At 47.6% G+C, this 13422-nt stretch overlaps 1 protein-coding gene across 1 annotated transcript in view; it reads left to right on the top strand.

Moving 5' to 3' along the window:
• The first annotated feature begins 2276 nt into the window (after positions 1–2276).
• The window catches only part of Pdzd4 (PDZ domain containing 4), a 26862-nt gene continuing 15716 nt past the window's right edge, over positions 2277–13422 (top strand). Inside the window, 1 exon segment of the mRNA XM_050125067.1 lies at positions 2277–2932. Within this exon segment, the coding sequence (XP_049981024.1) occupies positions 2873–2932 (60 nt within the window). The 5' untranslated portion in view covers positions 2277–2872.

The following is a 13422-nucleotide window of genomic DNA, read 5'->3' as shown; positions in this document are numbered from 1 at the left end:
GGACATGGAGCCCACATCCTTTATGAACACTACCTCTAATGAATCAACTCAATAAAACAGTGGGGTCTGTGAGAAACAGAGTAGTAAGCCATTTCTCATGGAGTGAAGAAAGGACCACCCCATTACTAAGGTGTTAGGAAGGGTATTAGGGTTCTGTCATTGTGAGTTTAGGTCCCTGAGAGAAAGAGGCTGAGTGGTGGACTACTATCAGCGTCCCAGGCTTTGTATTTGTTAGGGTTTTCCTTTTTTTCCTTTTCGAGACAGGATTTTTATTTAGCTATCCTGGAACTCTCTGTAGACCAAGCTGGCCTCAAACTCACAGAGATCTGCCTGCTTCGACCTCCCAAGTGCTGGGATTAAAGGTGTGTGCCACCATCACCAGACTTTGTTAGGGTTTTCTTACTGCAAGAATGAAGTAACTCTAAACAAAAATGGATTTATCTAGCATAGTGCTGGACAGATTACCAAATTGATTAATATCTGGCCATGTAAGACTTAGGGATAACCAGTTTTAAGTGCAACCCAGATCAAAAATGGGCCCTGAGGATGGTCCAGACTTGAATAAAATCTGCTGGGTAATTAGAGTAGGAAGATCTGGCAAACTTCCTAAGGGATGTGGTGGGAATCTGTCTATGTTATTAAGTATGCTGTACAAAGCCACTGGGAAGCCTCAAGAGAAAGGTCCTGGTACTCACACCTTGAGGTTTGGAGCAAGGTCATATTTACTATGGCTGATAAGGCATTCTAAAGGAGTTTCTCACGTGCACAGGAACTTGGAACATCCAGTGCCTACAGCTTAGTATTATCAGGCCTACCAAATTCAAGATACTCACACATTCAGGCCCAGACCCAGCTGGGGTCAAGAGGCCTCAGCAACAGATAACAGGTAATCTAGTTCTTATACCACCTGCTTCTATGCCCTGCCACTTCTCCCTCAGCTCATACACGTGGACAGGCAGGGCTCCTCAATGTCTCAGTTGCTATCTACTTCCTTCATGTGTTAGATGTCAGGATTAGGAAAAGCATATTGCTGCTCTGAAGGACACCAGGGAGGGAAAACCTCCATGGAAGGGACAGACACCCTTGGCTGTCTCCTTTGTAGTGCAAGAAATGGTCACACTTTTAATCCCAGCATTTGGGAGGCAGAGGAAGGTGGATTTCTGGTGCCAGTTGTAGAGTGAGTTCCAGGGTAACACAGAAAAACCCTACCTCGAAAACCAAAATAAATCAAATAAATAAATAGATAAATAAATAAAGAAAAAAGAAAAAGAAAGAAAGGCCTGTGCTAAAAGGTCTGTGAGTTCCAGGTCAGCCTGGTCTTCAGAGTGAGTTACAATGGTCTTCTCCTGTAAGGCTGCATGGCAGCCCTAGTCTCAATTAAGTTCTGCTTTTGGGAGGAACACTTGATAAGCACTAACACCTCTTTTCTAGATTTCAGGCTACTCCTATTTGTCTTGTGAACCACAGGAGGGAGGAAAGGAAAAGTCTTGGAACAGCCTTCCCCAATGCTGTTAATTAAACATCCCTATGCTGCTACGAATTCCCGCACTCGCCTGAGCCTGGAGAAAAAGCATGGGGCAGTTTTATCAACGAATCTTCTGCAGGCAGGGGCTAGAGGCTAGGTAGTCCCCGGGTACCTAGCGTTCAATCTGTCCTTGTTTTATAAGCAAAGGCCCTCTTCTGTCTTATCTAAGAAGAGAAGCAGGCTGTGGGAAGGAAGAGGAGATACAGAAGGAGAGAATAAAAGAGGAGAGTAAGGAGTGAGGGCTGGAAATGAGAAACAGGTAGGCAGGAGGCTTCTCTGTCGTTCTCCTTTCCCCACCTACAGCATTCCAAGCTTTTCTCTAAACAAAGGTATCCATTTCAAAGATAGCAAGCGAAAGGCTCAATTAAAGCAGGAAACCAGCCATTAGAGACAGAGGGAACAGTGGGGACAGTGGGACTGACACGTCCAGAACCTGGGGAAGGGGTAAAATAGCCTCTCCTTACTCCTAACTCTCTCCAGGAGTCCAGGGAGGCTTCTTCAAGCCGGACCCTCTTTCTCAGGGCTGAACCTATCAGACAGGTCCGCTAAACACCTGGCCATCGGATACAGGCGTCATCGGGTGCCAGGGGCACCAGGGCCCTTTGCCACCTAGGCCCCGCCCCCAGCTTCCCGCGCCGACTCTCGCGGCCCCCCGCCGCTCCCGCCCGCACCCAGCCCCTAGTCTTCTACCGCGCGCGTGCGCCCCATCCCCGCACACCTCCCCCGCCGCCGCTGCGGGCGCGCGCGCGCGTTCCCGGCGTCCCAGGCAGAAGCTGGAGACCAGCGACCGGCTGCGTGTCAGGGTCTGAAAGGGCCCTGCGAGCCCGAGAAGCGGGACCCTGAGAGGTTGCAGCTGGCGCGGGCCTGGCCGCCCCTCTGTCGGCGGGCCGGGCCGCGGCGCCAAGCGCGGAGGCTGGGCTCCCGGGGCTGACGGCCATGGGCGGGAGCCGGAGACGGCAGCGGCAGCGGCGGGCCCCGCGGGCGGGGAGGCGCGTGGCCCACGGCCCCTAAAGGCCCCGGAGGCCAGGCGTGCCCCCGCGCCTCCGGGGGGGGGCGTAGCCAGGCAACGCCCGGCGCGCCCGCCCATCCCCCGCTGCCCTTTTTTCCCTGGCTGGGTACGAGGGAGCATGCCTGTGTCTGGCTTTGGCCAGCTAAGAGTTAAGTCGAGGGGTGTGGAGCTGCCTTCCTCTTGGGGGCGTGCCCCCCTCCCCTGCTAGGCGGCTCGGCCCCCCGCGGTAGGGTAGGGTATGGCCCGGAGCCCGGGGCCGGGACCCGTGGTCCCAAGCGTCCGCCAGTGAAAGACGCCTTCCTCTTCCCGCCCTCTTCTTTCCCTCGCCGGCCAGCACCATGGGATGTAATATGTGCGTGGTCCAGAAACCGGAGGAGCAGTATAAAGTGATGCTTCAGGTAGGGCGCCTGGGCTGCTGCTGGGGCGAGGAGCGCAACCGGGCCAAGGAAAACTGTAAACCCCAGGGGAGGGCCACGTGGAGGCGGAGAGGCAGGTGTGGGAGGACGAGAAGGCTCGGAGAGGAAAAGGTAGGAAGTCGATTTCACCCTCATATTATGGATTGCTGGGTGCTGGCACCCTGTGGGAACCAGCTAGGGATGGCATGAACGGGGTGGAGATAGGTGTTCGAGGTACATCACCAGGCACCCCAACCAAGGACTTCGAACCATGTGTCCAGATCAGCCCGGGTGGGAAGTTAGGATTTTGTCCTATAACTGAGAGACGCTCAGTGGCCCACGCGGGATGGAGGTTGCTTAGCAACGGGCTGGGTTCCCCGGCACATGCTCCTCTGGTTGGACTCAGAACCAAAGAAACTGTAGAGTTCCCGCGAGCCAAAAGGCGAATCCCGTCCTGGCCTGCCAGACTCAGTACGTCGACAATCGAGCTGGGTTTGGGTACCCATTTTCACATCCAACTCACTGGTCTGACCCAGTCATGACTGTCGACTCCCGGGCCTCGGTCATCTTGGGTGAATGGGTGACTCCGGGATAGGTGGTGCCCAGCACGCACTCTGCCTGTTAGCATCCGCTTTGGCCTGCCAGGCCTTGAGGACAAGGAGGGCGATGCGAGCGACTCCTGTGCTGCAGGAGGAGCCACCCTACGTGCTGCACGCTCGCACCTTGAGCTGAGCCCAGCCCCTCAGCCACGAGTGGGTTTCCTTGCTTGTGCGTGGCGTAACTACGTGAGTGCGTGCCTGTGCTCTGTCTGTGTACGCGGAGGCTCTCCAACCCCGCGCGTGTGTACTTTTTGTGTGCACCCTGCGAGTTGTTTAGAGAAATGTGTCCCGGATGATGTTCACTGAGACGCGACGCACAAGGTCTAATTTTAGAGTGGTTGAGGTTATCAGAAGGAGGATCAGGATGGGCGCAGATGTGGGCGCAGACAGGTGAGTTTAAGTGACTTGTGTCTCCGCTACTGAGTTTGCTGATACTCAGATTGTTGATTAGAACCAGAGAACATGTGCGCGCCGGAGGGGTTGGCTCAGAGAGAACCTGTAGACTCCTGGACGAATAGTGGAAAAATTCCTTTCAGGAACGCGGCGGGAGTAGTAAGGGAGATGGTGTCAGTCATAGTAGTGGGATGGTATTGAGGTGGTTTCGGGAGCCCAACATTCTTGCTGTGATCTTACCTTCACTACTAGCAAGAATGGGAAGTAATGGGGGAAGAAATGGTGGGCATGGAGCGCCACGTTGGAGGAGGCGCTTCCGGTCATTTTTGTTTGTCTCTGTGGCCTCCCTTTTTCTATCCTCCCTAACAATTCCCTCAGCCAAACCCGCCCCATCACTGTTGTTTTCTCTTTTGTTCCCACTGTTTGGAGCTCTCACCTCCCTCACCTGTCCGTTGCCACACTTTTAGTGACTAAGAATCTGGAATGACCTAGCTGGAACCGACAAAAGGAGTTCAGTAAAAACCCTTTGGATTCCAGAACTAGGGCTGCCTCTATTGGGGTTTCAATGAGCCGGAAGGCTGGGGTGACCCTTAGGTAGGAGAGTCCCTGATGGACTTATTAAAAGAGAGCCCCACGTCTCACAGAAAGAACTTGCCCTCAGCTAGGTGGCTGGCTAGAAGGGAGGCCACTGCAGAACAAACAGTCTTCATCCTCGGTGCTCAGCTCCCGTGGGATGCTACTCTAAAATTTGGAAATAAACTTTAATTTCTTGGTTCTCCTTGGCAGACCAGATGGTTTTAAAAGGCAAGAACTATTCTTTCAAACTAAGTAAAAACAAAAGGAATGAATGTAGAAACAATATGTGGAAATCAGTGAAAGCTATTAGGTAGCCCAGGCGAGGAGCTTGTGGGCCTCAAGGAGAGTTTTCCTTCAGGCCTGGACCCTACCAGATCAGATGGCAAATTTTGTCCTGAAAACCCTGGCAGTTTCCAGTATCTCTTCCTGCCTCCCAAGATCTTTTAAACATGTGCGCTATCCACATTGAGTGCCCTTTTTTCTGTCTTTTTTTTTTTTTTTTTTTTTGGTTTTTCGAGACAAGGTTTCTCTATGGCGGCTTTGGAGCCTGTCCTGGAACTAGCTCTGTAGACCAGGCTGATCTCGAACTCAGATCCGCTTGCCTCTGCCTCCCGAGTACTGGGATTAAAGGCGTGCACCACCACCGCCCGGCTTTTCTGTCTCTTTCAAAGTGACTTCATTCATGGCCTCTGCAACTGGCCTGTAGAGACTTTCTCACTATGACACTAGAACTTAAAAGAAAATTATAGTTTTATTAACATCAAATTCACAGGCATACAATGTATCTTTGGAAAGAATACAATTCAGTACTTTTGGCTATTGTGGATAATGCTACAATAGCATTGTATATTGGTATACAAATGTCTGAATCCCTGCTTTCAATTCTTTTGAGTAATACCTAAAAATGGAGTTACTGGATCATATAGTAGTTTCCAGTCATTTCTTCCCAGTAACACTAACACGAGCAATGTACCAATTTCTCCACATGCTTATCAACACTTTTAATTTCTGGTGATCTTTATAGCTATCTAATGGGTTTATAGCCATCTTTTGTGGGTTTTTTGTTTGCTCAGATGTAGTGCTGGAGATGGAAGCTAAGTACTTGTATGAGTTAGGGAAGAGCTCTACCATGGAGCCGTACCCCCAGCTCTCTCATTGTGGATTAGATGGTTTGCACATCTGTTGGCTAAATGCTGTAGAGCAGTTTTCTTGTGTTTATTATATAAGTGTCTGTCTTTATGCTATCATGATGGAGCATTCTAGGAAGTTTTGAAGTTAGGAAGTAGTTGGTCCTCCAAGTTTCTTTCTTGCACTTTTTTTTTCCAAGACAGGGTTCAGGGTTTCCTAGTAACTATAGAGTCTCTGTAGACCAAGCTGGCCTCAAACTCATAGAGATCTGCACACCTCTGCCTCCCAAGTGCTGGGGTTAAAGGCTTGTGCCACCACCACCCAGCCCAATTTTCTCTTTTTAAAGATTATTTTGGCTCTACGGGTCCCTTGTTTCCTTGTGAATTTTGGGATCAACTTGTTTTCTGAAAATAAACTGGGATTTTGATGGTGTGGAATTGAATCCATAGCTTAGATTGTAGAGTATTGCCTGTTTATTTGGGCCAGGTCTTTTTTTTTTTTTTCAAATATGGCTTGTATTTGTTAAATTTGTTAGGATTTAATCATCTCATCATTTTTAATTGTGCGTCAGTTTGTGGCCTGGTGCCCCTAGAGGCCACAGAGGGCATCAGAACACTGAACGGACCCCTGGAACTGACATTATGAACATTTGTGAGCTACATGGGTCCTGAGAACTGAAGCTAGGTCCTCTGCAAAAGCAGCCAGTGCTCTTAATTGATAAACCATCTCTCCAACCCAAGTATTTTATCCTTAATTAATATTATTGTAAGTGAAATTTCTTTTTAGGGCAGCCTTTTAAAGCCAGGTTAGTCTAGAACTTATATAGCAGGCTGGGCTTAAACTTAGAACAGTCCTCTTGCCTCAATTTCTCAATTCTCAAGTCCATGAACCATTATGCCAGGCTTGCAACTGTTTTCTAGATTTCTGAATAAGATAGGACAGTCTTCAGTCACTGGATGTTAAAAAAGGTCCTGTTCTGTGTCTCAGTCAACTGAATGGGCTGCAGCAACAATGACGACTTCTACCTCTGGTATCCTAGGGGACTCAGTGTTAACTATTAAGGAGGCACGTGGTACGTTCAAGCTGCTTCCATCAGGTCATCCACTGCAGACAAGCGCTCTCACTATTCCTTAACAAGTGGGGAAATTGAGGTAGGAAGATCAAGAATTTGAGACCTCTACTCCAGAACATGATCCTTTATTATAATAACAATAACTTAAATAAATAAGAGCAGGAGCTGATGAAACGGCTCAGCAATTAAAAACACTGGCTGTACTTCCCCAGAGGAATTACATTTGATTCTCAGCACCCACATGGTGGCTCAAACTGTCTGTAACCCTAATTCTAGGGATTCTGATGACTAGGGGAACACCCAGGAAGTGCATGTGGTGCATTCATTCAGGCAAAATAATGCATATACATAAATTAAATTGTTAATTAAAAATCCATAGCTACCCTCCTTACTGGTAGAAAAAAAGTGAGCACATTTCTCTCTCAGATTATGAACAAGGCAAGGATGTGTGTTCTCACCATATCCACTCAATAGTGTAGTGGAGGTTCAAGTCACAACAGATTGGCAAGGAACAGAAAATGCATCCGAATTGGGTATAAGTAAGTTTGTTTCTATTTGCCAAGCAAAACTTTATATATAAAGTTTCAGGTGTGTACTACCACCTGGCTACTGGGTTTAGAAGGTTGAGGAAGTTCCTTTCTGTCCCTGGTTTGTTAAAAGTTTTTATAATGGGAGGTTATTTTGTCAAATGCTTTTTCTGTCACTATTGAGATGGTTGTGTAATGTTGTTATCTATTTGACTGATAAGATCTGTTACAGGCCCTTTAGCATGTCAGAACTTCATGCCTATGTGTATTATTTCAGTTGTGCCCTTCTAATATACTTAAGCAGATTGAGTATCCTTATGAAAAACAAGGCCTTACTCTTAAAAAAAAGGGGGAATATACCACTTCTCTTGATTAAAAAAATGACTGCATGATGGGAAAGGAAGAGTGGAAAACTGGAATCAGGATGCATCTGGTACCATGCTACAAAGCAAAAGAACCTTTCCTGATCTGCTTGCAGCCTCCACCCTTTACACCAGCAGGCCCTCTTGTCATTCACGTGTCTCATCAGGTTGGTTCCAAATTCTTTGTTTTCCCTGTTGTCCTGGTCTTCCTAAACTTGTCATTCCTTCTCTGACTCTGACGTGCTAGCTTACCTAACATGTATTGGCTTAGTAAATCAGACTCCACAAAGGTGCCTGCTCTCCACTGGAAGCCACCCATCCTTTCGGGGAGCATTATGCCCACCTACAACATTAGAGGAAGGGTGAGTTTAGGACAGGCCTAAGACTAAGCCAGCTCTCTTCACCCCCACTCCTCCAGACAGGGTTTCTCTGTAATCAACCCTGGCTGGCCTTGAATGCAGATATCCTCCTCTCTCTGCCTCCTGAGTGCTGGAATTAAAGGCTTGTGTCAGTACCTCCCTGACAGCTTTAGGTGGTCTCGAAAGGTTTTCTTCCAGTACTTGTTTGCTGACTGCCTATTGTGACAGCCTCCATCCCAGTTGTTGGATCTGGTGGAGACTCCTTCCCACTGCCCAGCTCAAGAAATTTGGATCTGCTTGCCACCTTGCATCCTTTCCTGAGTTTTTAAAAATATCTATCTATCTATCTATCTATCTATCTATCTATCTATCTATCTATCTATATCTATTTATTTATTATGTATGCAGTGTTAGTTTCCATGTATGCCTGCAGGCCAGAAGAGAGCACCAGATCTCATTACAGATGGCTGTGAGCCACCATGCAGTTGCTGGGAATTGAACTCAGGACCTCTGGAAGAACAGTCAGTGTTCTTAACCTCTTAAGCCCCCTTTTCTGAGTTTTGAGGGCTGTCTGATACTTTGAAATAAATTGACAGGAAAATAGTAGTTGCAGGGAGGGGCAGTGCAGTAGGGATATCCAGATCCTAGGGTATGACACCAATCACCAATGTCTCTGCTACCATGGTTTTCCAGGTATGTAGACATAATATACAAAACCTGTTTCACTTCATATTCCAAACACATGCAGTTATCATATGGTAAATACCTTAGTTAACTTAAAAACAAAGAATGTCATGTTTACACATGTACACCCCTCAGTAAATGTGTTTATTTTTAGCCCTGTGGCCTGTGCGGCATCTCCATGGTCTAGTTGTTTTCTTTTCCTCCATCAGGTTGATGTGGTAAGTAGGTAAGAGTAGTTCTGCCCCCAACCCTTACCTGTGGGCAAGTCCATGTGTTTCAATTTCCCTACATGGCTGTGTCTCAGTTTCCCCCACTTGTTAAGGAATAGTGAGAGCACTTGATGAAAGCAGCTTGAACGTACCTCCTTCATTGGGTCAGCATTGGGTCTCCTGCAATACCAGAGGTAGAAGTCATCATTGTTGCTGCAACCTATTCAATTGATTGAGAAACAGTACTCTAGTGACTGAAGACTCTAGTGATCTTATTCTGAGAGCTTCTCTACTATGAAAGAAAAGGGAAGTAAAAAACAGAGGAAAGGGCTCAAATTATGAGGAAGTATAACATGCAGGATGAGTTAGGAGAGGGACAGGGACAAGAGTAGCCCCATAATTTGCACTTAGGAACAGGCTGAGAAGTTGCAGGCCCAGATGTCAATATACCTTCCTTTACATAAAGCATTCTATCTGATCTTCACTACTGCTGGGAGCAGATAACATCATTCTGCTTTAGGCTAACTGTGAACCTTGCCCTTGCTCTACCAGGTTATCTGAAGGTGCTGGGAACTTTGGCTCCTGGCAGCTATTTATTGTGCAAGGGAAAACTGAACAAACACCCAAAGGGCATGCTTTCAGGAAGTTAGCTATTGACCTTAGGGCATTCCTTCTTCCTGTCAGATGGCCTCTGGAAAGGCAGAGAGGGTGATCTCAGTCAACTTCGAGACAGCTTTGGGAAGGGAGATAGTGCTGGAGATTGATTTGGTTTCTAAAGGAGTTTTTGTGGAGGAGTCTCTCAATTCATGACCCCCTCCTTCACCCCAGGTTTATCCCCCTCCCACTCCCCAGGCCTGACTTCACTTCCAAGGAAGGAAGATCCTTGTTCAAATGTAAATCCAGATTAAGGGTGATGGGGGGGGGTGTTTGTTTGTTTCCGGAGTATGCATTTCCTTCTCACAGCTGGGAGTGGGGTTGCTTTCCTGTTGCTTTGAGAGCTTCAGATGGAAACTTTGGAGAAAAGGACAGTGGAAGTCTCAAATTACTTCAGTGTCCGAAGTGCAGTGTTTTTACGAATAAATGGTAAGACCTTACCACAGACCTATTAAATTAGAAACCCAGAGGGCATTGTCTAAATCAGATCTATGCTTGTACGCTCTATGTGCAGCTGACTCTTTTCACCACCCACACTCACCCCCCCTTTTTAAAGATTTATTTATTTATTATGTATACAAGATTCGGCCTGCATGCATGCCTGCAGGCCTGAAAAGGGCACTGGATCTCATTACAGATGGCTGTGACCCACCATGTGGTTGCTAGGAATTGAACTCAGGACCTCTCTGGAAGAGCAGTCAGTGTTCTTAACCTGAGCCATCTCCAGCTCCCACCCACATTCCTTTAGAACATACAGGCAACTCTGAAGATACCCACTTCAAATACTCCAGAAGATCTCACAGATGCAATTCTCTTGTCCTTCTCTGCTTGCCAGCCCTGGAGAGGTGGATAGAAAGTATGTATACAGAGAGGTTGAGAGTGCTGAATGAGCAGCCATACCCTTTTCCGGCTTGGCAAATGTGGATAGAATGTGTGCTGTGTCCATGCTAGAGGTTAAGGCATTTCATGGCCACCAGTGGAATAATTCAATCAGGCAAGGGTCAGCCCCTGTGAAAAAGAGAAAGTGCACCTTATGCCTGGCATGGTGATACACATGTGTAATCCCAAGATTGGGGAAGCAGAGGCAGGAGCTTCATGGCAATACCCTGTCACAAAGTGTGCTTTATAAGGGGGCCTTATTTGCAGCCACTACCTGGATTATGTGATGAAGCTGGGCATCCCTAACCTTGGAATACAGTGGGGAAGAAGTGAGTACACTGTCATCACATGGCTGGTGCTCTTGCCAAAATATTTAACCTGAATCTTCTCACAGAGAACAAGTCAGCAACTGTAGATTTTGGTATATTCTTCTATAAGAGCTGTGCCAAGAGCCCCATGTCATGAAAGGTGAAAGGAAGAAGTGATAATAATTGGTTTAAACAAAATAGGTAAGGGGCAAAAGTGTGCTTCTTGATTTGATCCAGGATTAGAAGAAATTATAAGGATGTCATGGTACAATTGAAGAGTTTCAGAAGTGTCAGGTGGGATTGATGATAAATTATATGATATAGTGAATAGAGTGGTTCTAATGCTTCTGCAAATATGAGTAAGTGAAAGCAGGTGCATTGTGGGAAGAGCTGGGTAAAGTGAACATGCAGGTGTTTATTCTTTTTGGAAGTTGACAGTCTTCGAAACCCTGAGTTGGAGACTTTTGTTAGACCAGGGGCAGGTGGGGGGAGGGGACAATAAACCCTCCTGTTGAGTACCTGCTGTGTTTCTTCTCTTCGGGGATTTCTTCTTTTCGTTTTGTTGATTGGCTCAACTTGACATCCCGATAATAGCTGTCTGGGCCTAGGCTTCCAGCATCTCTCCTGTGTACATCAGGAGGTCGGTGGGGAACTGGAGGCTAACTTCCGGCTTCTTTTCTTCCCAGCCTCAGATTCCTCATCTGAAGAGTGGGGCAGGCTGGTTGTGGCACCCGAGTTCCCTAGAAATGATGTAGCTTCACTGGTTATGTTATTCATGAGTGTGCAAAGGACCATTTCTCAAGCCCTATAGGAACTCTCAGGCCTTGCAGGATATCCCGAGGTAGGGCTCTTTTCTTTTGGCCCCATCTCTTTCGTTTCTGGAGACCCGGGACTAGTAGGAAGGCATCCCAGCCCAGAGCGCAAAGAGGCACTCTCTGACACTGCGGGGGTGGGGGATGGGAGTGGTGAGACGGGGGACCTGTTCTGGGAATCCCTTTGATACCTCTTTGCACCTGCCTATGCCTCGCCTCCCCCCCCCCCCCCCCCCCCCCCCCCCCCCCCCCCCCCCCCCCCCCCCCCCCCCCCCCCCCCCCCCCCCCCCCCCCCCCCCCCCCCCCCCGCATTGCCGCTGCCGCCACAGTCACAGCCGCATCCTCAGCAGCAGCCTCCGCCACACTCCCTTTGTCTGTAGCTTCCGATCCAGAAGGCGGGGCCGCCGCTCCTGGGGCCCCTGCATATCTGCCACCACTGCGTGGTTCCACGATCACAGGGTCCTGTTCCCTGCCCCTTCCCTATCACTGGCTTTAAGATTTTTTTTCTTCCACTAGTCCTCATCAGCATCCATCCCTTACCGGGCAAAGTGCCCCTCCACCCCCACCAAAAACCAAACAAACAAAAAACAGAAACAAAAGGAGCAGGTGTCCTGAATTGCCCCCATCCACCTCTGCAAGAGCTTCCAAGGAAGGCTATGCCTATCAGACTGAGTAAGCTTCATGAGTTATCTGCCCCAACCCCTCAGTTCCTTTTCCATCTAACCTGTACCCCTCCCAAATCTGGTTTCTTGCTCTTGCTTCTCTCTCTTGATGACTTTACTTTCCAACCAGTCAATGTCAGGGTGCCCCAAAGTCCTCTACTCAATTTTCCACTTCATGACCTCCCCCTCATGATCTCAAATTAGGAATCATTCGTAATTAAATTCAGCAACAGCTGGGCATAGTGACTAATTCCTTTAATCCTAGCACTCAGGAGGCAGAGGCGGGTTGATCTCTGAGTTTCAGGACAGCCAGGGCAATACAGAAACCTTGTCTCAAAAAAAAAAAAAACCTATAAAATAGGAAACAAACAAACAAAAACAAAACCCAGCAACAGTGGTTATAGGATACTCAAATTGGTGGCTTTTATTTAGTGTAGATGGAATGGGGCATTGGTATGTTTGTGGATCTCAGAACTTTCACGCTGCAAGCATGTGGTGACCCAGCCTGTAATCTTAGTGTTTGGAAGGCAAAGAAAAGAGGAACAGGAGTTTAAAGATAATATCTGGGCAGGGTGGTCACCAACACCTTTAATCCTAGCATTTAGGAGGCAGAGGCAGGCAGGTTTCAGTGAGTTTGAGGACACTCTGATCTACAAAGTGAGTTCTAGGACAGCCAGGACTACACAGAGAAACACTGTGTAAAAACCAGAAAGAAAAAAATGTCTATATCTGCATTTCCATTTCTGGTTAAGCCCCAACTTTGGAGCTGTCTCTCAGCCTTCCTCTCTTTTGTAAGGACATCCCTGGTCTCTGTGGACATCGGAACAGCTTTCATTTTCATTGTGGTAAAATACACATGAAGAATGTGCTATTAGTGATATTTCATCTATTCACAATGTTCAACCACTAGCTCTGTCATTCCAGAGTGCATTCATTGCCTCCAAAGAGAACTGATACCCATTAAACTGCCACTCCCCACTTACCTTCCTTTAGCTCCTGGCAACCATTACACTGTTTTTGTCCCCATGGATTTGCCTGATGGAGACGATCCATTTAAATGGAATGCCATACAATATTTCCTTTTGTGTCTGCTTTCTATTGCTTAATATAAACCATTTTTAAGGTCCATCCATGTTCATACATCTGAACAGGTTCGTCTTTCCATTCTGTGATAGAACAACACATTTAGTGGACCCCAGTCTACTTGGAACTTGCATGTCCATTTGCCTTGTACTGTTGGATGTAGCTCTGTCTACCTTTCATATATAT

Source organism: Alexandromys fortis, unplaced genomic scaffold, assembly GCF_014885135.2.
Source record: "Alexandromys fortis isolate MF-2015 unplaced genomic scaffold, M_Fortis_MF-2015_v1.1 scaffold_225, whole genome shotgun sequence".
In the NCBI taxonomy this organism is placed as follows: domain Eukaryota; kingdom Metazoa; phylum Chordata; class Mammalia; order Rodentia; family Cricetidae; genus Alexandromys; species Alexandromys fortis.
Note: the sequence above shows the minus strand (reverse complement) of the source record. Positions and strands in the feature narration are given on the sequence as shown.